Here is a 26,119-nt window from a genome sequence, read left to right as displayed (position 1 = left end):
TATATTTAGTACCTAAGTTAAAAAAAGGGAATTAAAAAAAGAAGTAAAAGAGTCAGTGGAAATTTATTTCAGGTTCTTTCTTACTGAGAAAACAGCATGCATTTAATTTACTGAACTTGCAATTATCATGTTAAAGGTCATCATTATTTTGATAGTGAAATTCATAATTTTCAAGACTAGGGAGCAAACGAACGCAAGAATTTTAGCATGCAGTCACCTTCATACCCACAACAATGTTGTATGGTTTTATACAGAAGAAAATAAAAGAAAGTAAAATGCACGGTTTTATGTTCTGGTTTCTATTTTCTGTCCTTACACTTTCAGTGGATACTTCTGACAGGGTGAAATTCCAGTCTTCTACTGCCCAGTCAGATCTATGGACCCATCCCTTCCTCTCCATGCTTTTACCATCAATCAAGAAGTCAGTAGTACTCTCAGTCAGGTTTTTGTGTGGGACAATTAGCACAGACCCATTTTTTTGACCCACATTCATTCCTGAAATTCAAAACAAAAATACTGGGTTTGAGGTGAGAAAGGGAGAAATTATGGCAGGTTGGCCATGTAATGACCCTGGTATTACAACAATAATGTTGGAGTGTTACATTCAGCACACTGCCTTTGAACTTACATGTATATCACCATGCTAGGATTATTACACCATCCATATATTCCATGCCAAGCATCTAACATAATCAATTTATATTGCTTCAAAGCTAGGACCCAAACAATAATATGAATCCAGGATAACCACAGATAACCATCAGAGTTAATTTAAAATGAAGACATGGGGCATTTGTTTTACCTGCCAATTTTTCCAAACTGATTATTTTTGCCATTTGGTTACATTTGTTGCAACTGCTTGCATATATTCCAACTTCATCTGTGAATCAACTGTGTCTGTTCATAAATTAAATAGGTAAAAAATGTTATGTTCAATGAAACAAACTGAATGTGATTACAAATAAAACAGGACCATATAAATATTTTCCTGAAGAAAAAATGAACCCTACGGTACAGAATGATAGCAAGCAGCACTGTGCATTCCAAAATGTTTTTGCATATTTTTACAGTATTAAATAAAGCCAAAAAAATCTCACCTGAAAGATTAGTGACATTTTAACAATAATAAAATCAACAACATCTCACTTCATGGAGTCAAAGTGACTCTAACATTTGACCTTCTCACTACAAATTCGATAGGTTTCTTTCTTACCAAGTCATCAATTAACTTTGAAATATATATAGTCAACAACTTTTGTGCAGAAAATATTTTTCTTCTTTCAGTCATAGTGATCATGACCTTTGAACTGTTGACCATGAAATCTATAGAACTCTTCCTTATTTTAAAAGCAAACCATTCATAGAATTTTGAGCCATGTTTGTGATGCAGAGCTAATGTTATTGTGCAGAAACCATTATTTCTGCTATAAGTGACCTTTACCTTTGACCTTTTGACTCTGAAATCAATTAGCTTCTTCTTTACCACAAGTGCAAACCACCTGCAAAGTTCTTGACTGTAGATGGTGGAGAACTTGAGTATTTATATAGTTTTGTTCTTTCACAGTGATCCTGACTTGAGAACTTTTTGACTGTAAAATCAATAGGCTTCTTCCTTACCTAAGTGCAAGCCATCCACAAAGTCTGGTACATATTCATGGTGGAAAACTTGCTGTGTAGAAATGAAACTGGAAAAAAATGGACAGACAGACAGAAAACATCATAACACAACATGCTCTGCCTCACAGTTAGTATATACAATGATATGTCTCTAAGAATGCAAATATCATTTACCTGAATCAGTCAACAATATGGGACATCCGTCTGTGGTCTGGTCCATGTAGCGGACATCATGGAGATAGCCAATTGATGACCCTTTCATGGACAGTTTACAGCCAAGTGGCAGTATTTCATGAAGCAAGGCAAGTGCATTATCTGTAAGATGTTCACAGCCATCAAGGATTACCTGAAATTTCAAAAGTTATTGTGTCAGGAACAACAAATTTTCTGTATATTACACAGAATAAATCTTTCATGGAATGACATCAATGACTCAGCTTGCTTTGAAATTTTACAAGTTTACTATGCAACTGTCTCATTGTATGTGATTTTACCAAGAAATCAGGTTGACACTAAAAATAGACACTGCAGTGTTCCCTGACACAGCCAATTGATTATTTTCATTTTGAATAGAAGATAGCATGTCGTATATATGATTATTACATTGAAATATAATTAAAAAATAAAATAGAAATATGACTTTCACTAACAAGACTTCTTTTAAGTTGACTTGCATTTATTTTTTACAGTGTTGGATCTAGTAGGCATCTTCCAACATTTTGAATTACATGTATAAATATTTCATTGCAAATTGTGTTATTTATTGAAAAAATATATTTGTTAAAGAAAATCTTACAAAAACATGATTTCTTAAAAAAAGGGATAATGCACATTTTGTGGAATCAATCCTAAATGACCACACACTAAATGTTGTTTACAAACATAAAAAGAGTGATATATCAAGTTTTTATTTATCATTTTTGATAGTGATTTGTTAATGTCAAACAATAAGGAGAATATTTTTGGCCATTTTTAAAAGAAGAAAAACATGATCCACGTGTGTATCTCTTTTATAAATGGACTCACAAGTTAACAGGGTGTGTTAAAATGAGGTACACCATCTGAATCTTTAGGCTAAAACATTACAGTTCGTCACTTGATTATAAAAGTCACAAAACAAGAAGCTAGTCTGAACCATTATATATGAAGAAGAGAAATATGCAAATTTACTTTGATTTCTACAATACAAGACAGGTTGATTAAAACCATACAAGGCAGACCTTAAGTATAATGTTTTGTAAAAAAAGAAAGAGCCAAGAAAACATCTAAGTGTACTATATTTTAGCCAAAATTTAGGGTTTCCTCCTTTTTCTTTGTTTATTTTGTATTTTTCTACATGTTTAAGATCCAGCTTCTTTGAGGATTCAAACAAGACCCCATGTAAGGATATGAAGTGGATTTCCAAGGGACATAACAAGTCTCCAAAACTAGAATAAGGTACAAAAGCCATTAAAGACACATTTAGATAACAGACACAATGTTCACATAAAATTGCATCTGTATATGATGAATGCTTATAAAGTTACGCTGATTACAAGCAACATCCCATATAAAGATATGTTGAATGATATGGTAATAACTCCGCACAAATTGGATAAAACCAATAAAATGCCCATCAAAGTCTGAACAACAATATTCTTATCAGACCCAATCAGAATATACTGAATGGTTCCTGAGCTATGCTGATTGCAAGCAACATTCCAAGTTTCCATATACTGACAAGACTTCACCTGACAAGAGACATAACCCTGTTCAAAATGAAGTAGACAAGACTTTGCCTGCCAAGAGACATAAACCTGTCCAAAATGGAGTAGACAAGACTTCACCTGACAAGAGGCATAACCCTGTTCAAAATAGAGTGGACAAGAATTTGTCTGACAAGAGGCATAACCCTGTTCAAAATGGAGTAGACAAGACTTCACCTGACAAGAGGCATAACCCTGTTCAAAATAGAGTGGACAAGAATTTGTCTGACAAGAGGCATAACCCTGTTCAAAATGGAGTAGACAAGACTTCACCTGACAAGAGGCATAACCCTGTCCAAAATGGAGTAGACAAGACTTCACCTGACAAGAGACATAACCCTGTTCAAAATGAAGTAGACAAGACTTTACCTGACAACAGGCATAAACCTGTCCAAAATGGAGTAGATAAGACTTCACCTGACAAGAGGCATAACCCTTATCAAAATGGAGTAAACAAGACTTCACCTGACAAGAGGCACAACCCTGTCCAAAATGGAGTAGACAAGACTTCACCTGACAAGAGACATAACTGTGTGCAAAATGAAGTAGACAAGACTTTACCTGACAACAGGCATAAACCTGTCCAAAATGGAGTAGACAAGACTTCATCTGACAATAGGCATAACCCTGTTTAAAATGGAGCAGACAAGACTTCACCTGATGACAGGCATAACCCGGTTCAAAATGGAGTAGATAAGACTTCACCTGACAAGAGGCATAACCCTTATCAAAATGGAGTAGACAAGACTTCACCTGACAAGAGACATAACCCTGTCCAAAATGGAGTAGACAAGACTTCACCTGACAAGAGACATAACCCTGTCCAAAATGGAGTAGACAAGACTTCACCTGACAAGAGGCATATTCAAAATGAAGTTGATGAGACTTTACCTGGCAAGAGGCATAGACCTGTCCAAAATGGAGTAGACAAGACTTTATCTGACAAAAGGCATAACCCTGTTTAAAATGGAGTAGACATGACTTCACCTGACAAGAGGCATAACCCTGTCCAAAATGGAGTAGACAAGACTTCACCTGACAAGAGGCATAACCCTGTTCAAAATGGAGTAGACAGGATAAAACTCATTAAAGACATGTAAATCTATGAAACAACTTTCAAACCAAATTGCATCAGATCTTGTTTGCTTTCTTGACCTTTACCAATTACAAGCAGCATCCCAAGTAAACATCTTTCAAGGACCATAATTTATCCAAAATGGAGCTGAGACAAAACCAATAAAATGCACTTCTAGGTCCATTATACAATGTACATACCAAATTTCTTCAGGATATGTTGAATGGTTCCAGGGCTGCCATAAGTACTCAAAAATAGCATGACTGACAAATGTATTAGTCATATTATTATGACTGTCTTCTCATTTAATCTAACTTTGTCTTACAGAAATCAGTGGGGCTCTCATTCTTTCATATGTATATACGAGGTCTATATACAATCCAATTTTAGAAACACAAGGAAGGATGCTTCCATATGAAATGTTTTTAATCATCATTTTACAAGCTATACTATCTGTAGCTTGACAAAAACTACTAATATATAACTCAAATATTCATGTACTAACATCCAACAAAAATATTCTGGTACTGCATTACATTCAAAAATTCTGGTACCAACATTGAACTTCAATATTCTGGCTTTGATGCCTTCAGCACATTCTACTGATTTATCTACCACTGAATATGGACAACTCATTTTCCTTTATTAAAGTAAACCATAACCATGGTTACATAGCCTTGTTAAGATAATGTGATATGGTGAAAGGAATTTTGCATTTTGTCTGGTTAGACAATCACAGACAATTTCAATCTCTGATATACCAGCTTTTGTGTGCACACACAAAATATCTTAACAAACTTTGTGCATTTTTTATCAATGAAAATTATTCCAATATTTTTTTTTATTCAAGTGTTCTGTGAAAGTGCTAGTGGGTGTAAATGTTCTCTGTCCAGGTTTGAGATAGCAAACTGGCAACTTCAATCTCAAGTAACTCAGTCTGCCTCCTTGAGTACAAAATTGTGTACCTCTTGCAGTCCTACATTGTTTCAGAGTCATGCTGAGTTAAAGGCTCTGTTGTAATGGAGATTTAAAATGGACTGAAAAGGGGCAAAAACTACATCATTATTGAACCTGACGTGACAAAACCTTTAATAGCACCTCTACAAGTAATAGGCAATACACTTTACAAATGGCACACTATTCTATTTAAGAGTTGTGAGACTTTGGTGGCAAAAAGAAGTGTGAATGAATGGAAAAACAGAAAAGGATGAGGAAGGAAATAATTATTGAGATCCAACATCTCTCAATGCAGGGCACTTATTACTATATTCATGATTCCATAAAAAAACCAATATATCCAAAATTTTCTAAACTTAATAATGATGGGTTCAGAAACTATATGCCTGGCCTCTTTGTGGAGGTGACAAGTATAAAGAAGTTTACATGGAGTAAAAACTGTCACCATTCATAGACTAAAAAAATGCAATTTGTAGTTATTGTGAACATTTTAGTGCAAATGTCATACTGGACAAAAATTCCTCAGAATTCTTTCTTATCTCCTCCAATGCATGACCACAAATCAAACAATGTCACAGAGTCCAGCATGGATTAGTATGATCTCCATCCCACAGACCATAATTTTGTTTACAGCCCTGTGCCCCACCCCCCAAGATATTTCTTAATCTGCCCTTGTTTTCTATAGTATGGGGGTAAACAGATTCAAATTGTGCTCCTTGAACCTGAATGCCAGACCACAGTAAATGAAAAATAGTTTATTGTAAAACTTACATGGTTGGATGAAAGGATGGATAGACAGATAGATAGATGGATGTACACATGAATAAAGGCAATGCCATATGTGCCTAACACTTCTATGGTTGGGTATAAATAGAAGAAAATAATAAAATCATCTTTATTAATGCTGATGACCATGTCAAAAGACAATACTAATGTAGGTGAGACCAAAAACTGGATCAGACAAACCTTTTCTATCTTCTTGGATGCCTTAAGAATGTGACTGAGGGCCTTGATGCCTGCATCAGTAATGAGAGAACATCCTAGGAGGTTCACCTCAGACAACTCCTCAAACTGGCCCTGTTCAATATAAAAAGTATTTATGATGGGAGGAATAAAACAGTACATGATTCCACCTACCTGTGCATAAGTGTATGCCCTATGCAAATATTTTCATATAACCCTTATGTGAATTAAGACAAGAGTTATCAAACCTTTGGTTGTGATAGATATTTAGATATGCTCAGTGGTTTCAAAAACTTTAATCAGACAATTTACAGCAGAGTGTGGATAACACTGTGGAATTGCAAAGCTAATATGTAATAGAGCCAGGTAATTAATGTTCAATGCAGGTTAATAACTAATAGAGACAGGTAATTAATGTTCAATGCAGGTTAATATGTACTAGAGACAGGTAATTAATGTTCAATGCATTAACTAAACATTGTCTTAACAAAAATATTTACAAATCTTCTCCAGAAAATCATTTGCATTTTCAAGTCAGTTTCAAACTCATTTAAAAAAATTAAAAATAACAGCAGTTAATATAACATATGCCTAAATAAGTGAATGAACATGTGCAAATAAATTTCATTGTGCAATTACAGGTATTAAAAAAGCAAACAAATACCTCTCATACAACACATCTTTTCCATCCCTTCATTATAATAATTTCCTTTTTACTGGATTTAGACAAATACATATTGACAATGACAGGACATGGCATGACAAATACTCTCCAATGGCTCTAGACCCTGACCATTTAATTGGAGGTGAGTGGGTTGGGTTTAGTAATTATTTATTTCATATAATATCTCCAGGCCTGACAATGCTCAAACATTTACAGAAAAAAGACCTTTACTCAACCAGTCATCTAAGTTGAAGAAAATAACAACTGAAAAAATAATATCTAGGCTAAAAAGAAAAGCATAGGCCCTCCCCTGCACCCTCCCCCCCTCCCCAAAAAAAATGAAATGGTTGATCCCTTACTAGACAGCAACAGAAGAATGGAATGCCATCACAATTTTAAATATCAAGTGGAACAAAATACAAACAGATATTATTCTAAACCCTTCTTCACTGCTTTCTTTACCTGAAACTGCAGCTAATTTAGTTTCAAGTAAATAGTAAAAAGGAAATCTGGGAGGTGAGAAAAAGCTCCATTAATCAGTTTAAATTAACTAGCCACAGAAGCAATTATCTTCATTAAAAGTCATAAATTAATACAAATGGCAACAAGATAATGGAGCCATTTTCAGCTGAAAATAAATAGTAGAGAACAGACTTGATGACCTGACAATATGGTCACCTGTGACATGTTTACCTGTGAAAATATACTTACCTGTGGGGCATTCCTTAACAAATAAAATACAGCATCTGTACAGTAACCATTTCCAACAAATTTAATTGCCTTTATTTTCTTTCCCTCCTTGATCAGGCTCTGGAAAAAGGTGGATATTAGAAAGCAATATTATTTTTATCACAGTGAAAAGTAGAAAAATGTCTGTAAAAATTGATCTCAATCTTTTCTATCTTCATCTCAAATCCCCACCAATCCCCCCTTACCATCACCCTCTGTCAATCCTCCATGCAATCCTCCTCTACCAATCTTCTATGCCATCCTCCTCTACCAGTCCTTCATGTAATCCTCCTTGGCCAATCTTCCATGCAATCCTCCCTTACCAATCCTCAATGTAATCCTCTTCTAAAAATCATATATGCCATCCTCCTCTACCAATCTTCCATGCCATCTTCCTCTGCCAAGCTTAAATACAATAATCCTCCATGCCAAACTCCTTTAAAATCTTCCATATAATCCTCCATCATGCAATCTTCCTCTAACAATCCTCCATGTCATCCTCCTCTAACAATCCTCCATGCCATCCTCCTCTACCAATCTTCCATGCAATCCTCATCTATCAATCCTCCATGCAATCCTCCTCTAACAATCCTCCATGCAATCCTCTACAATCCTACATGCAAATCTCCTCTACCAATCTTCCATGCCATCCTCCTCTACCAATCCTCCATGCCATCCTCCTCTACCAATCCTCAATACAATCCTCCTACAGCACCACAATGATGCCATCAAGGATAACAATGAAAATGAGTTGGCTCAAACCACAATGATGCCATCAAGCATAACAATGACACTGATTTGGCTGAAACCACAAATACGCCATCAAGGATAACAATGAAAATGAGTTGGCTCAAACCACAATGATGCCATCAAGCATAACAATGACACTGATTTGGCTGAAACCACAATGATGCCATCAAGGATAACAATGACACTGATTTGGCTGAAGTCACAATGATGCCATCAAGGATAACAATGAAAATGAGTTGGCTCAAACCACAATGATGCCATCAAGCATAACAATGACATTGATATGGCTGAAACCACAATGATGCCATCAAGCATAACAATGACACTGATTTGGCTGAAACCACAATGATGCAATCAAGGATAACAATGAAAACCAGTTGGCTGAAACCACAATGATGTGATCAAGCATAACAATGACACTGATTTGGCTGAAACCACAATGATGCCATCAAGGATTACAATGAAAATGAGTTGGCTGAAACCACAATGATGTCATCAAGGATAACAATGAAAATGAGTTGGCTCAAACCACAATGATGCCATCAAGCATAACAATGACACTGATTTGGCTGAAACCACAATGATGCCATCAAGGATAACAATGACACTGATTTGGCTGAAACCACAATGATGCCATCAAGGATAACAATGAAAATGAGTTGGCTCAAACCACAATGATGCCATCAAGGATAACGATGAAAACCAGTTGGCTGAAACCGCAATGATGCCATCAAGCATAACAATGACACTGATTTGGCTGAAACCACAATGATGCCATCGAGGATAACAATAACACTGATTTTGGCTGAAACCACAATGATGTCATCAAGGATAACAATGAAAATGAGTTGGCTCAAACCACAATGATGCCATCAAGCATAACAATGACACTGATTTGGCTGAAACCACAAAAATGCCATCAAGGATAACAATGAAAATGAGCTGGCTGAAACCACAATGATGCCATCAAGCATTACAATGACACTGATTTGGCTGAAACCACAATGATGCCATCAAGGATAACAATGACACTGATTTGGCTGAAACCACAATGATGCCATCAAGGATAACAATGAAAATGAGTTGGCTCAAACCACAATGATGCCATCAAGCATAACAATGACATTGATATGGCTGAAACCACAATGATGCCATCAAGGATAACAATGACACTGATTTGGCAGAAACCACAATGATGCCATCAAGGATAACAATGACACTGATTTGGCTGAAACCACAATGATGCCATCAAGGATAACAATGACACTGATTTTGGCTTAAACCACAATGATGTCATCAAGGATAACAATGAAAATGAGTTGGCTGAAACCACAATGATGCCATCAAGCATAACAATGACATTGATATGGCTGAAACCACAAAAATGCCATCAAGGATAACAATGAAAATGAGCTGGCTGAAACCACAATGATGCCATCAAGCATTACAATGACACTGATTTGGCTGAAACCACAATGATGCCATCAAGGATAACAATGACACTGATTTGGCTGAAACCACAATGATGCCATCAAGGATAACAATGAAAATGAGTTGGCTCAAACCACAATGATGCCATCAAGCATAACAATGACATTGATATGGCTGAAACCACAATGATGCCATCAAGGATAACAATGACACTGATTTGGCAGAAACCACAATGATGCCATCAAGGATAACAATGACACTGATTTGGCTGAAACCACAATGATGCCATCAAGCATAACAATGACACTGATTTGGCTGAAACCACAATGATGCCATCAAGGATAACAATGAAAACCAGTTGGCTGAAACCACAATGATGTGATCAAGCATAACAATGACACTGATTTGGCTGAAACCACAATGATGCCATCAAGGATAACAATGACACTGATTTTGGCTGAAACCACAATGATGTCATCAAGGATAACAATGAAAATGAGTTGGCTCAAACCACAATGATGCCATCAAGGATAACAATGAAAACCAGTTGGCTGAAACCGCAATGATGCCATCAAGCATAACAATGACACTGATTTGGCTGAAACCACAATGATGCCATCAAGGATAACAATGACACTGATTTTGGCTTAAACCACAATGATGTCATCAAGGATAACAATGAAAATGAGTTGGCTGAAACCACAATGATGCCATCAAGCATAACAATGACACTGATTTGGTTGAAACCACAATGATGCCATCAAGGATAACAATGACACTGATTTGGCTGAAACCACAATGATGCCATCAAGGATAACAATGAAAATGAGTTGGCTCAAACCACAATGATGCGATCAAGCATAACAATGACATTGATTTGGTTGAAACCACAATGATGCCATCAAGGATAACAATGACACTGATTTGGCTGAAACCACAATGATGCCATCAAGGATAACAATGAAAATGAGTTGGCTCAAGCCACAATGATGCCATCAAGCATAACAATGACACTGATTTGGCTGAAGCCACAATGATGCCATCAAGGATAACAATGACACTGATTTGGCTCAAACCACAATGATGCCATCAAGCATAACAATGACATTGATTTGGCTGAAACCACAATGATGCCATCAAGCATAACAATGACACTGATTTGGCTGAAACTACAATGATGCCATCAAGGATAACAATGACACTGATTTGGCTGAAACCACAATGATGCCATCAAGGATAACAATGACACTGATTTGGCTGAAACCACAATGATGCCATCAAGGAGAACAATGAAAACCAGTTGGCTGAAACCACAATGATGCAATCAAGCATAACAATGACACTGATTTGGCTGAAACCACAATGATGCCATCAAGGATAACAATGACACTGATTTGGCTGAAACCACAATGATGCCATCAAGGATAACAAAGAAAATGAGTTGGCTCAAACCACAATGATGCGATCAAGCATAACAATGACACTGATTTGGCTGAAACCACAATGATGCCATCAAGGATAACAATGAAAATGAGTTGGCTCAAACCACAATGATGCCATCAAGCATAACAATGACATTGATATGGCTGAAACCACAATGATGCCATCAAGCATAACAATGACACTGATTTGGCAGAAACCACAATGATGCCATCAAGGATAACAATGACACTGATTTGGCTGAAACCACAATGATGCCATCAAGCATAACAATGACACTGATTTGGCTGAAACCACAATGATGCCATCAAGGATAACAATGAAAACCAGTTGGCTGAAACCACAATGATGTGATCAAGCATAACAATGACACTGATTTGGCTGAAACCACAATGATGCCATCAAGGATAACAATGACACTGATTTTAGCTGAAACCACAATGATGTCATCAAGGATAACAATGAAAATGAGTTGGCTCAAACCACAATGATGCCATCAAGGATAACAATGAAAACCAGTTGGCTGAAACCACAATGATGCCATCAAGCATAACAATGACACTGATTTGGCTGAAACCACAATGATGCCATCAAGGATAACAATGACACTGATTTTGGCTTAAACCACAATGATGTCATCAAGGATAACAATGAAAATGAGTTGGCTGAAACCACAATGATGCCATCAAGCATAACAATGACATTGATTTGGTTGAAACCACAATGATGCCATCAAGGATAACAATGACACTGATTTGGCTGAAACCACAATGATGCCATCAAGGATAACAATGAAAATGAGTTGGCTCTAACCACAATGATGCGATCAAGCATAACAATGACCTTGATTTGGTTGAAACCACAATGATGCCATCAAGGATAACAATGACACTGATTTGGCTGAAACCACAATGATGCCATCAAGGATAACAATGAAAATGAGTTGGCTCAAGCCACAATGATGCCATCAAGCATAACAATGACACTGATTTGGCTGAAGCCACAATGATGCCATCAAGGATAACAATGACACTGATTTGGCTCAAACCACAATGATGCCATCAAGCATAACAATGACATTGATTTGGCTGAAACCACAATGATGCCATCAAGCATAACAATGACACTGATTTGGCTGAAACTACAATGATGCCATCAAGGATGACAATGACACTGATTTGGCTGAAACCACAATGATGCCATCAAGGATAACAATGACACTGATTTGGCTGAAACCACAAAAATGCCATCAAGGAGAACAATGAAAACCAGTTGGCTGAAACCACAATGATGCAATCAAGCATAACAATGACACTGGTTTGGCTGAAACCACAATGATGCCATCAAGGATAACAATGACACTGATTTTGGTTGAAACCACAATGATGTCATCAAGGATAACAATGAAAATGAGTTGGCTCAAACCACAATGATGCCATCAAGCATAGCAATGACACTGATTTGGCTGAAACCACAATGATGCCATCAAGGAGAACAATGACAATGATTTGGCTGAAACCACAATGATGTCATCAAGGATAACAATGAAAATGAGTTGGCTCAAACCACAATGATGCCATCAAGGACAACAATGAAAACCAGTTGGCTGAAACCACAATGATGCCATCAAGCATAACAATGACACTGATTTGGCTGAAACCACAAAAATGCCATCAAGGATAACAATGAAAATGAGTTGGCTCAAACCATAATGATGCCATCAAGCATAACAATGACACTGATTTGGCTGAAACCACAATGATGCCATCAAGGATAACAATGACACTGATTTGGCTGAAACCACAATGATGCCATCAAGGATAACAATGAAAATGAGTTGGCTCAAACCACAATGATGCCATCAAGCATAACAATGACACTGATTTGGCTGAAACCACAATGATGCCATCAAGGATAACAATGACACTGATTTTGGCTTAAACCACAATGATGTCATCAAGGATAACAATGAAAATGAGTTGGCTCAAACCACAATGATGCCATCAAGCATAACAATGACACTGATTTGGTTGAAACCACAATGATGCCATCAAGGATAACAATGACACTGATTTGGCTGAAACCACAATGATGCCATCAAGGATAACAATGACACTGATTTGGCTGAAACCACAATGATGCCATCAAGGATAACAATGAAAATGAGTTGGCTCAAACCACAATGATGCCATCAAGCATAACAATGATACTGATTTGGCTGAAGCCACAATGATGCCATCAAGGATAACAATGAAAATGAGTTGGCTCAAACCACAATGATGCCATCAAGCATAACAATGACATTGATTTGGCTGAAACCACAATGATGCCATCAAGCATAATAATGACACTGATTTGGCTGAAACTACAATGATGCCATCAAGGATAACAATGACACTGATTTGGCTGAAACCACAATGATGCCATCAAGGATAACAATGACACTGATTTGGCTGAAACCACAATGATGCCATCAAGGATAACAATGACACTGATTTGGCTGAAACCACAATGATGCCATCAAGGATAACAATGACACTGATTTGGCTGAAATCACAATGATGCCATCAAGGAGAACAATGAAAACCAGTTGGCTGAAACCACAATGATGCGATCAAGCATAACAATGACACTGATTTGGCTGAAACCACAATGATGCCATCAAGGATAACAATGACATTGATTTTGGTTGAAACCACAATGATGTCATCAAGGATAATAATGAAAATGAGTTGGCTCAAACCAAAATGATGCCATCAAGCATAACAATGACACTGATTTGGCTGAAACCACAATGATGCCATCAAGCATAACAATGACAATGATTTGGCTGAAACCACAATGATGTCATCAAGGATAACAATGAAAATGAGTTGGCTGAAACCACAATGATGCCATCAAGGACAACAATGAAAACCAGTTGGCTGAAACCACAATGATGCCATCAAGCATAACAATGACACTGATTTGGCTGAAACCACAAAAATGCCATCAAGGATAACAATGAAAATGAGTTGGCTCAAACCACAATGATGCCATCAAGCATAACAATGACACTGATTTGGCTGAAACCACAATGATGCCATCAAGGATAATAATGAAAATGAGTTGGCTCAAACCACAATGATGCCATCAAGCATAACAATGACACTGATTTGGCTGAAACCACAATGATGCTATCAAGCATAACAATGACACTAATTTGGCTGAAACCACAATGATGCCATCAAGGATAACAATGAAAACCAGTTGGCTGAAACCACAATGATGCGATCAAGCATAACAATGACACTGAATTGTCTGAAACCACAATGATGCCATCAAGAATAACAATGACACTGATTTTGGCTGAAACCACAATGATGCCATCAAGGATAACAATGAAAATGAGTTGGCTGAAACCACAATGATGCCAACAAGCATAACAATGACACTGATTTGGCTGAAACCACAATGATGCCATCAAGGATAACAATGACAATGATTTGGCTGAAACCACAATGATGCCTTCAAGGATAACAATGATACTGATTTGGCTGAAACCACAATGATGCCATCAAATATAACAAAGACAAATGTCTGGCATAACAATGACACTAATTGAACTCAAACCACATAAAGTATAGTAAAGGCAAATTTGATTAAATCCACAATGATGCTATCAAAATATGATACTGAATTGGCTTGAATCATAATAATGTCACCCAGTGTAACATAGAAACTGATCTGGCACAAACCATAATGAAGCCATAAAGCATAACAATTATATTTAATGTTATGTGGGGAATAATTGATGACTATTTTGTATTTTAGAATAGGTCTATCTGAGCTAAACTTCAATATAAAAGGCATTCACCTCAATCTTGTCAAGTCGAACACATCCTCTAAGAAGAGACTCCTCTTTGTCAAACGTGATGGTCATGTGATTCTCCTCTTTGTCCATGGCACATCCTTTGGAATGCAGATAATTAATGAAGACCTACCTACCTGCAATAGTAATACAAAACACTGGGCCTTCTTAGATGTATAACAAAACAAATTTAAACTATGAAATTAGTACATACCAGTATCAGCAAAAATATGAAAAAGTGACTATTAAAAATGTTGATGACATATTATAAAAATATTTTTCTTCCTTCTTGTGACTGCAAGATGACTAATTGTATGTTGCATTTTGAGATTATGAAACTACAGTGTATCACATTAAACAAACTTTGCCATTTTGCAAATACTTGGTGTGACCCAGCCCCAACCAACCAAAGAAAAACAGGTGAAAGTCTATGTTTCTGATTTACCATTAAAATTAAACCTATTTACAGTGGTTCAGCAGCTTGCCATGCTGCCAAAAATGGCCTTGTGCCAACACAGATAAATACAGTACTCAGGCAAAGGAAATCAGGACAAGACAGAAATGCACAGTTCCTAAAATGTTACTCTTCTTCATAATCAATTTAACCTAACAAAAATGACCTCAGTTAAACTGCATGCAATAGTCAATATCATAATTTACCTTTCAGACAAAAATGCTATCATTTCAGCGTTGCTATATTTGGCATTAGCTTTGTGGTTATATCTTGTTTTCTGGCTCAATCTTCCTTCTTGATAATCTGAAACAAAGACAATGAACAATACAATAATGCCTCCCTCTGAATAAATAATTACAATATGGGCCTGAAGACAGACACACACACACACACTGGTTGAAAGATGGATTTAGGTTCACCAGCATGCTGCCCAGATCAAGTTAGGTCAACCCCCATGGTGTATTGTTTCAGTACAAAAGAACCTTTCATGGGTTGATGTACCATTAAACACCAAACAAACAACATTCATTCAGAGGCAATTACCACGGCATTTATATTTTGTATTCCACTGTAAGATTTGTGTTCCTATTAATAGCTAGTAAACAGTGAATTTTGAAAGAGGAATACCAAGGCAGGTTACCCCATCAGTACAGGAGATCTAAAGCAAAATCATTGCAGTAACAAACATGAATTTATTTCTCCAATGAAAACAATGGATCTCAGTGAAGTGAGACTAGAGCTGTAGTTGGTGCTTAGAAGACACCCAATATACAAGTCACGAGTCAGTATTTTAAGTAATTTTAACAAGAATCATAGTTTGTAAACATTTATTTTTGCACTTCACTGTTTTGACTCCACCCTGAAATTGAAGTCTCTTGGGAAGGTCCCTGAGGATAAGGACTGCCCCATGGGCAAATGTCAGTTTGGTATGTGCACTTGTTCTTTGATGCCCAGCAAGTATCTACATGGTGATAGGGTGGGGATCTCAGGAGTTTCCCAGAACTGACCCATCAGCTAAGTCTCTGAGGGTAGGGATGGAACCTGGATCAAAGTAAGATGCATGTATGAAAACTTTCTTATTCTTGTGCACAGAATATATATATGTTTATATGGCAATAGCCTCAATAGTTACTAAAATTATGACCCAGGGTTTTGTTCTTTTGAGTAGGGTTGGATAAAGTCAGTTCCATGTATAAATTTGCATTTTCATACCCAGTAAGTGAATAAATGGGTATAATGTGGGTATCTCAATAGTTTCCATGACCCAGGAACTACGTCCTTGGGAGTAGGGATGGAACTCAGATCAGTATCCATTACTGTAACATCTATTAATGTGTCTAACATGCTGTGTTTATGTATTTTTGGTTACAGTGATCACATATGCCAATTCTCAGACATGTGAAACATATACATCAGGAGTTATTTCAGATTCATATAAAATGACCCCTAACCTTCTTCTAGCCCCACCCTCAGAGGTGTGATCAAAATTCTGTAAGTGTTGGCACTATCTTAACCCATGAAACAGCTATTGATTTAAGTTTCATGTGTCTAGCTTTAATAATGTAGCAGGAGTTTAAGAATATTACAATCATAAAATCTTCTGTACAAACATAGAGATAGACTATCACAATATCCCTGTGCTTTTCAAATAACATTAAAAAGTAGGTCAAAGTGACCCAGTTTGAGTGCACAACACAGATACATCTAAAGACGTACAAAAAATGCAACTTTGGTACCGATAGCTTAAAAGGCAGAAAATTGGTATACGTATCAATGGCAAGATTATTTGGAATGAATGAATTATGAAAACTGCTATGTTGCTTACCGTGGCCAGATTTTGATGTGCAGTATACAGTACCTTGATGCTAAGATCAAACAATTACACTGCAAGTTTGGTCTCAAAGGATATAGTGAAATGAGAATTTCAGGCCACACTGCGAGAAAAATACATGGACAGAGTGAATCTTAAATACAAGTATCTACAAGTATTAAAACAGTGGTTCCCAACCTTTTCTGGTCGCAACCCTAAAAATAGGTATTTTTTAAGCCTCATGACCCTATTTCCATAAAGTGATAAGTTTTGCCACCCTCAATAAAATTTCTGGCAACCCTCCAGAACCTCCACTGGGGGGTTAAAAAGTTATTATAGTACAGTAAAAAGTGTTCCTAAAATCATTAATTGCTCCCCACTCCTTTCCTTCACCACATAACATTTTAACTTTGTCCAAAGAGTTAGGCAGGTAAATTTGGCAATGTGTATTCACACTACAAACCATGACTTTATTAAGCTTTTGTGTATATACCATTCTGTATTAACTCCACTGGAACACACCTATATTCTATCAATATAATCACAATACTGACAGTTCAATGTTTTTCAAGCAATAGACCTTAACATTCTCCAATACCAATGTGACTGTGACAGAAATGAAGTCATTGTTTGCTACGTTGCACATACACAATTCCACTGAGTATACCAGAAATTGGACAGTCTTAATCAGTAGAACAAACAAAACAAACCCTGATATTTCAAATGCATTATGTGATGGCAGATCAGGGTCTATGTTGCTTGCAGTTGGAGCAAATAATACACAAATATACTGTGATACCTTTGTATAAAGAATAGTCCTGACAACAAGAATTGTCCTTTATAGACATGTGTTCATTATATGCAGGGCCAGTACTCTTAATGTGCTTACAAGTTGTACAGTTACGAGTTAGAATGTTACAAAAAATACAACAAATGTTGAGGTTCTACATTCGTTGTTCTGAAAAAATTACTATTACAGTCAATAAGAATATAAAACCCAGTCACTGAAACTGTTCAAATCCAGTAGCTTTGAAACAAAAGAATTAAATGCACAATAAATTCAAAACGAATCAAGACCATCTTGAAAAATGTTAATTTACTAACATGCAGGAGGACTTGTATTTCAAGTCATTAACACTTGATTTTAAAATCAAAATTTAAAAAATATATCATTAAACATGGTTAGCCTCATCCAAGATCAAATGATGGCACCACATTCTTTGATTCCAACATATGTTACTGTCATCATCAGTGATTTGGGATGAAATCTAAATATGAAAATTGTGGACATTTATACACTGAAACCCCTCAAAACCAATGATGTTTGAGAACCAAAATTTAACTTCGGTTGCATGAAGTTTTTGGTTTACTGAGGAAATAACAGACACAAAAAATGTCCTTTTTATGTATAAGTAAATGAACAAGAACACTGTCATTTATGCCAGTCTTCAATTTTAGACAAAACTGGCAGAATCTTTGTCCATAGAGGAACACAATACATCATACAATATGATTTATAAAGAAAATCTTTTATAACTGTATAAACATCCTTAAAGGCATATTTACTTGTATACAAAGAGAATGATATTGTCTTTGTATATCGCTATTGTCTAACAAATCAGAACTAATGACATACCCTAGGTACACACACACATACAACTTTTAAACTGACTCCTAATCCTGTACTGTTAGCAACTGAACTAAAATATCATTCACTCCAAGCAGAATTCATTTGGCCTCTAATATCTCAGTGTTCTGTCAAGAAAAGCACATTCCCTCAACTTGAAATTACAAATTAACTATTTTATACCAATTAACTATTTTATACAAATTAACTATTTTGTAAAAATGCAAATTTTATAAAAAATAACCCTCAGCAAATGTTACCATTAAACCAAACAAGTCTGCACATTTACCTGTTATGTTGAAACAGGGCCTCTGAATACAGTGTTTTGGGCGAGTGGCATTAATTAGTTTACAATGGATTGTCATCAGTGGAATTGGCTCATCTTCCTGTTCCTATATAAAATTCATCAGTTCTGTCTGCTATTTGTGATTCTTATGGGGCTAATATGAAATATATTTAAATGCAAATGACCCATGGGCCCTAATAACAGTTTACATAATTTGATAATCAATTAGCATTTAATTCAATATGGTATACAATACATACACTCAGGTGGTATAATTTAGGTACATGTAAGGTATAACTATTACCTGTGGCATACAAAAGGATCTATAGCAATAAACCAAAATTATATCTACGAAAAAAGCACACTTAACAAAGAACATCTCTTGATACATTTTCGGTAGAAATTAATGGTCTTTCAAATGGTACGTTGGAGGTATATTTCAAACAAGAAACCTAAAATTACCGTATATACTAGATAATAAGTTCAGTTCAACTGCAAACTGCACAGACCCAGATCTGCCACTGCATAATGAGCTGGAAGATCTGGGTCTGTTCAGTTTGTTAGGAGTACTAGTAGAACAAACACCATAGACCCCAATCTGCAGGTGCATTATGCTATAGCTGTTCAGGATCTGTGTTGTTAGCAGTTTGACTTGACTGATAAGCAAGTATATAAGGTAACCTTTTGTGCAGTGCAAAGTATACCTAAGGCAAAAGATTTATGTAAATTATGCCTCAAAGAACGGTTCCATATGAGGTCCTAATCTCAAACAGATTTAGGTATACCTTGATGGACACTTCAAAGATAATCTGCTGTATTACACATGAAAAGGCAATTTACAGATTTGCTAAAAGTCCTTTGCATGCACATCCATGGACAGAACTTAGATAATTGGGGACAGAATTTTTTTTTTTGGTTCTTGCTCCCATTTATTTAACCCTTACCCTAAATATCCTATACTATAATGAAATATATATCTTAAGAATTCTTTAGGAAAAATAAAGTTTTATATATTATGAACAATCAATATAAAGAAGGTAATAAAATTCCTAAGTATATGTTTCATGTGATATCATTTTGGTATTTGACTTTACCAGGTGTATAAGCTACAACATAAGTAATTTTCCAAGTACTTTGGTATGCCCAGGTTTCTAAACTACACCATAAGTAATTTTCCAAGTACTTTGGTATGCCCAGGTTTCTAAACTACACCATAAGTAATTTTCCAAGTACTTTGGTATATCCAGGTTTATAAGCTACAATGTAAGTAATTTTCCAAGTACTTTGGTATGCCCAGGTTTATAAGCTACAATGTACATAATTTTCCAAGTACTAAGTACGCCCAGGTTTACAAGCCAAAAGAGATGTAATTTTCCAAGTACTTTGGTACAAATGAGGTAACCATAAAGAATTGTAAGTTTTTAAGGTACCATATATATCCAATTATGATGGCAAAAGGTAGTGTTTTGGTATAGGGATGGGATATCAGAGATCCAAAGCAGATAGCTAATGTTTTTTAAATCATTTTGGGGGGATAAATTACTGCAAAACTGAAGGTGTCTACCACAGATAGAGACTATGATATATATGCTGAGAGCATACTGTCATAAGATGAACTGACCCACCCCACCACCATTCCTTCCCACATCCCCAAAATATATGTGTGAAGTTTCCAAGATCATCTCTTTGTTTTTAGGTATTTATGGCAAATGCATAATATCAAATTGCTTCATTAATTAAAGAAATTATTTCATATTTAATAATTATATAAATTCAGACTAAGCAGTTCCTAAACAAGTTAAAGTTACCCAAGGTTACTCTGATTCACAGAAATGGAATAATGAGTGATGTTAATAAGTACACACCTATCATACCTGACATAACACTGTATCTGACATAACAAATGCATAGCCATCTTTTAGGTCAGAATCTGGGGAAAGTGGTTGCTAAAATTCTCCTGGAACATCATGATTTTCTGAGGGGTTACCACAATTTATGTGTTATCATTACCGTGGAACTTGTCATTCCCCTGAGCAACTATCATTGATCACATTGCTTGCCTCCATAGAACAAGGAAGGGGCTAGAAAATGTGCCCCAATCATTCATGGCTTCTCCATAACCCTGATGGGGATCCCACCTTATCAGTGGAAAATCAGGCAAGATAATAGTGATGCTACCCATCATCAGTGCATGGAATGTATGTATAGAAGTGGATATATAGCACATCATCAGTGCATGGAATGTATGTACAGAAGTGGATAGCACATCATCAGTGCATGGAATGTATGTATAGAAGTGGATAGCACATCATCAGTGCATGGAATGTATGTATAGAAGTGGATAGCACATCATCAGTGCATGGAATGTATGAATAGAAGTGGATAGCACATCATCAGTGCATGGAATGTATGTATAGAAGTGGATAGCACATCATCAGTGCATGGAATGTATGAATAGAAGTGGATAGCACATCATCAGTGCATGGAATGTATGAATAGAAGTGGATAGCACATCATCAGTGCATGGAATGTATGAATAGAAGTGGATAGCACATCATCAGTGCATGGAATGTATGAATAGAAGTGGATAGCACATCATCAGTGCATGGAATGTATGAATAGAAGTGGATAGCACATCATCAGTGCATGGAATGTATGTATAGAAGTGGATAGCACATCATCACAAAGACCAGAGAAAGAACAGCACAAGTTGGTAAAGAACAAGACAGTTTCAACATCCATATGGCAGCCACCAGGTGAAACTCTTCTAGCTGAGGAAGGGTAACTTACTGAAACAGGATCTGGCTTGACCTTCTATTGGAGTGGCTAAAGTACAGTAGAGCAACTTGAAGCTGGTGTTGGGTTTGTTGTCAAATCACAAAACCTGCAAGCTCACAAAAATATCCCAAAGTGTGTGCATGACATACTCTCTCAAATAAGACTCCCACTGTTTGGAGAATAACAGGCAACTATCATTAGCAACTATGCATCTACCATGACCAATTCAGATGAGGTCAAGGATAAATCTTATGGAAACCTGGAGCCTCTTATCACAGAAGTACCACAGGTAAACAAGCTCATCATCCTTGTTGACTTTAATGCTACAGTGACACAGATCACCAGGCATGTCTAGGCTTCACTGGCAAAAACGGCTTTGGCAAATGTAACAACAAAGGACATATCCTCTAGATGAAATGCAGTTAACATGACCTTCAAATCACCAACACAGTCTTCCATCTGCCAACCTGCATCAAACTAGATGTCATGGATACACCCATGCTCCATGCATTGGCATTTCATTGACCACATCATTATTGGGAGAAGTGACAATGGTGCGAGTGATGACAGCTATAAGAAATGCAGGCTGCTGGACTGACCACAGGCTCATGGTCTCCATGTTCAATATTTGGATTCATCCTAGCTGATGACAACAAGGCAAAAAGGCACCCAAAAAAGCTCAGTGTCTCCAAACTGAATCTGGAGAATGTGAAACATATTTTGTTTAGGTACTGTTTCCAGCAAGTAACAATATTCATATGAACTCTGGGAACATTGTGGAGAACTAGGCATCCTTTAGAGACTGTGTACTCTGCTGCACTCAAATTCTGCAACACTACCATATTTAAACATCAAGACTGATTTTATGAAAATGATGCCTATTTCAGGAGACTACTGAATGAGAAACACTGGCTCCTAAAGGCCTGTTAGAAAACTGCAAGGTCTGTTTAGAAAACAGCATTTAATCACCTAAGGCAGTATTCAACAACATCAAGAGCAACATCCAATCCATACTCGTGGCCAAGCAACAAGGCACTAGAGATTCAGTCCTACACTGACAGGAATTACCTGAAGAACTTCCATGATGTGTTGAAAACAATCTACAGGACGCAGTCACCAGGAACATCTCCAATACTGAGTTGTTCTGGCTAGACACTGCTCAAAGAAATGATTGGCAGAACACTTAAACCAAATCCTAACAACCATCTATCAGTGAGGAGGCAGCTGATCTATTGTCCCCAGTGGAAATCAACATACTGCTTTTTGTTGATCCTCCAACTCTGATTGAAGCAGAAAATCACTTGTACTGATGCTATACCAGCAAAGATCTACACAGCTGGATGCTTGTATATGGTTCAGAAACTGACTGAATTCTTCTAGTAAATGTGGTAACAAGAAACGGTACCCAAGGATTACAAGAATGCATCCACTGTTCACCTGTACAAGTTTCAAGGCAACAGACAATCCTGTTACAAGCATTGGGCAATCTACTTGCTGTCAACAGCTGGCAAAATCCTCTTCAGAATTTTGTAGAGTCACCTTCTGCATCACATCAATAAGGGCTCCTAAATGAGATGAGAGTGAATGGTGCTTCAGGAAAAGATGAGGCACCTCATACATGGTGACTGCAGCTTGTCAACTCCAGGAGAAATACCAGAATCAGAACTTGTACATGACTCTTTGTTTGGCCTGAGAAATCCATACTAATGGATCAGCAATTCCATGATGGAATGCTCACTCATGTCAGGGACAATGGTGTGTCATTTGAGCCATTTCTGTTGCCAATAGATGCTTTCCATAATCATAACAATGGTGTGTCATTTGAGCCATACCAGTTGCCAATAGATGCCTTGCATGACTATAACAATGGTGTGTCATTTGAGCCATTTCTGTTGCCAATAGATGCATTCCATGACCATAACTATGGTGTGTCATTTGAGCCATACCAGTTGCCAATAGATGCCTTCCATGATCATAACAATGGTGTGTCATTTGAGCCATACCAGTTGCCAATAGATGCCTTCCATGATCATAACAATGGTGTGTCATTTCAGACATTCTAGTTGCCAATAAATGCCTTCCATGATCATAACAATGGTGTGTCATTTGAGCCATTCCAGTTGCCAATAGATGCCTTCCATGATCATAACAATGGTATCATGACTATGACACTGGGATCAACATTTGATATGGGACTGGTAGCATGCCAAAATTAAATGAGGTGACTGTTTCATAATCCGCTATTTTGCTCATGACTATTCAAAAAATTCTAAATCTGAGTCTGACATGCAACAGAACACGGGTCATTTCTCTTCAGCTTGTGACAATTTTAGTCTCATAATCATCACAGAGGTGATGCACCAACCCACACCAGGCATGTGTTACATCGATCCTATCATCACCATGAATAGTCAAACCGTCCAGACAATGGACAAGTTTACCCACATCAACAGTTACATACAGCCCATATCAATGAAACACCAATGCCACAATTGCCAAAGGACACATGACTTCTGACAGACTGTTTGGGAGTGCAGAGTCATCAGTCTGCAAATAAAACTCAAGTTCTTCAAAGCCACTGTGTTGCAAACCTGACTGTAGTCAACAAAGCCATAGTGTTATTGACCCAGCAGTGTGCATTCAAAACCAGGACAGTGTACAGATGCCATACCTGGAAGATTAAATATTTTCACATGGGCTGCATGAGGAAACTGATGAGGACAAGACAACAGGACACAGTCTAAAAACTGAGGTTCTTACAAAAGTGGGCATATAGAGTGAGAAACAACAGAGATCTTCAATGATAAGACCAAATAGGGAAAGCAAACTCCAGGAGGTCAGAAGAAATGCTTCAGTGACTTCCTCTAGTTACCTCTGAAACACTTCAACATTGAACCAGAGTTCTGGGAAGACCTCATAGTGAACTGTTCCACCTGGCACAGTCTTGCCCATAGTGGAGCTACAGACTATGACATGAGGAAAACTGATGAAGTACAAGTAGTGTAAACTTTGAAGGGGCAGCTTGACCTCTGTTGACCCCAATTTATATTTCTGTCCAGTGTGCCACAGACAGTTCAGTGTACAAGATGGCCTGATCAGCCACTTATGTATTCACAGAAACCAAACCAGTTAGTGATGGCTATCTTCAAACTCAAAAGAATGGCTACAATATAAATTAGCCATTTGACATTCCTCTACCTTTCTATGTTTATTCAGGTTTACGTACCATATACTAACTTTTGATACACTTTAGCCAAGTGCATAGCTTTACTTAAATTCTGCGCGTAAAAAATATTTTTAAATATGTGAAATAAAGGGTCCCAAGGGAGTTTAGTTATTGTAAACTAACTTGGTAACTCTCTTTAAATAAAGATTTTATTATTGCTACTATTATTATTCCATTATTATATCAAAGGTGAAATCAGATATGCATTAAAAATATGAATCTATACATATGAAAATAGTATGAATCTATACATATGCCAATAGTATGAATCTATACATATGCCAATAGTATGAATCTATACATATGCCAATAATATGAATCTATACATATGCCAATAGTATGAATCTATACATTTGCCAATAGTATGAATCTATACATATGCCAATAGTATTCTCACTTGAATGTTCTAGTAGAGATAAACAAACAACAATGTCCAATAGTTATGAAGCATGCAGATACATGCATAAAGAACAAATCAACAAAACAGCTGCTTGCTCAGTCATTTGGTAATTTGCCAGATAAAAATCTAGAAATGATTAACAGCAATACCAGATGTGGAGCTTTTGATGAGAGCATTGAGACTTTGATGGGTGTTTATTAAGACAAACCAAATTATATCAAATTTAACATTCCAGCCAGAAATGTTAATACTATTAATAAAGGCTTAAAGGTTGAAGATCATATTGATTGGTAACAAGTTTGTATTTATTATTGTTG

The 26,119-nt window shown here is 36.6% G+C and overlaps 1 protein-coding gene across 1 annotated transcript in view; it reads right to left on the bottom strand.

Annotated features, from left to right (window-relative positions):
* LOC149797030 (uncharacterized) overlaps positions 1 to 26,119 on the bottom strand; it is a 316,734-nt gene that overhangs the window by 284,658 nt on the left and 5,957 nt on the right. Inside the window, exons 2-7 of the mRNA XM_089960698.1 lie at positions 15,882 to 15,978; positions 15,228 to 15,358; positions 7,733 to 7,831; positions 6,361 to 6,471; positions 1,792 to 1,963; positions 317 to 495 (exon numbers count right to left, since the gene is read on the bottom strand). Coding sequence (XP_089816824.1) covers positions 317 to 495; positions 1,792 to 1,963; positions 6,361 to 6,471; positions 7,733 to 7,831; positions 15,228 to 15,314 — 648 coding nt within the window. The 5' untranslated portion in view covers positions 15,315 to 15,358; positions 15,882 to 15,978. The remainder of the gene's footprint in view (positions 1 to 316; positions 496 to 1,791; positions 1,964 to 6,360; positions 6,472 to 7,732; positions 7,832 to 15,227; positions 15,359 to 15,881; positions 15,979 to 26,119) is intronic.

This window comes from Sinohyriopsis cumingii, chromosome 6 (assembly GCF_028554795.1).
Source record: "Sinohyriopsis cumingii isolate HCF-2022 chromosome 6, ASM2855479v2, whole genome shotgun sequence".
Taxonomy (NCBI): domain Eukaryota; kingdom Metazoa; phylum Mollusca; class Bivalvia; order Unionida; family Unionidae; genus Sinohyriopsis; species Sinohyriopsis cumingii.
This window is presented reverse-complemented; position numbering and strand designations above follow the sequence as displayed.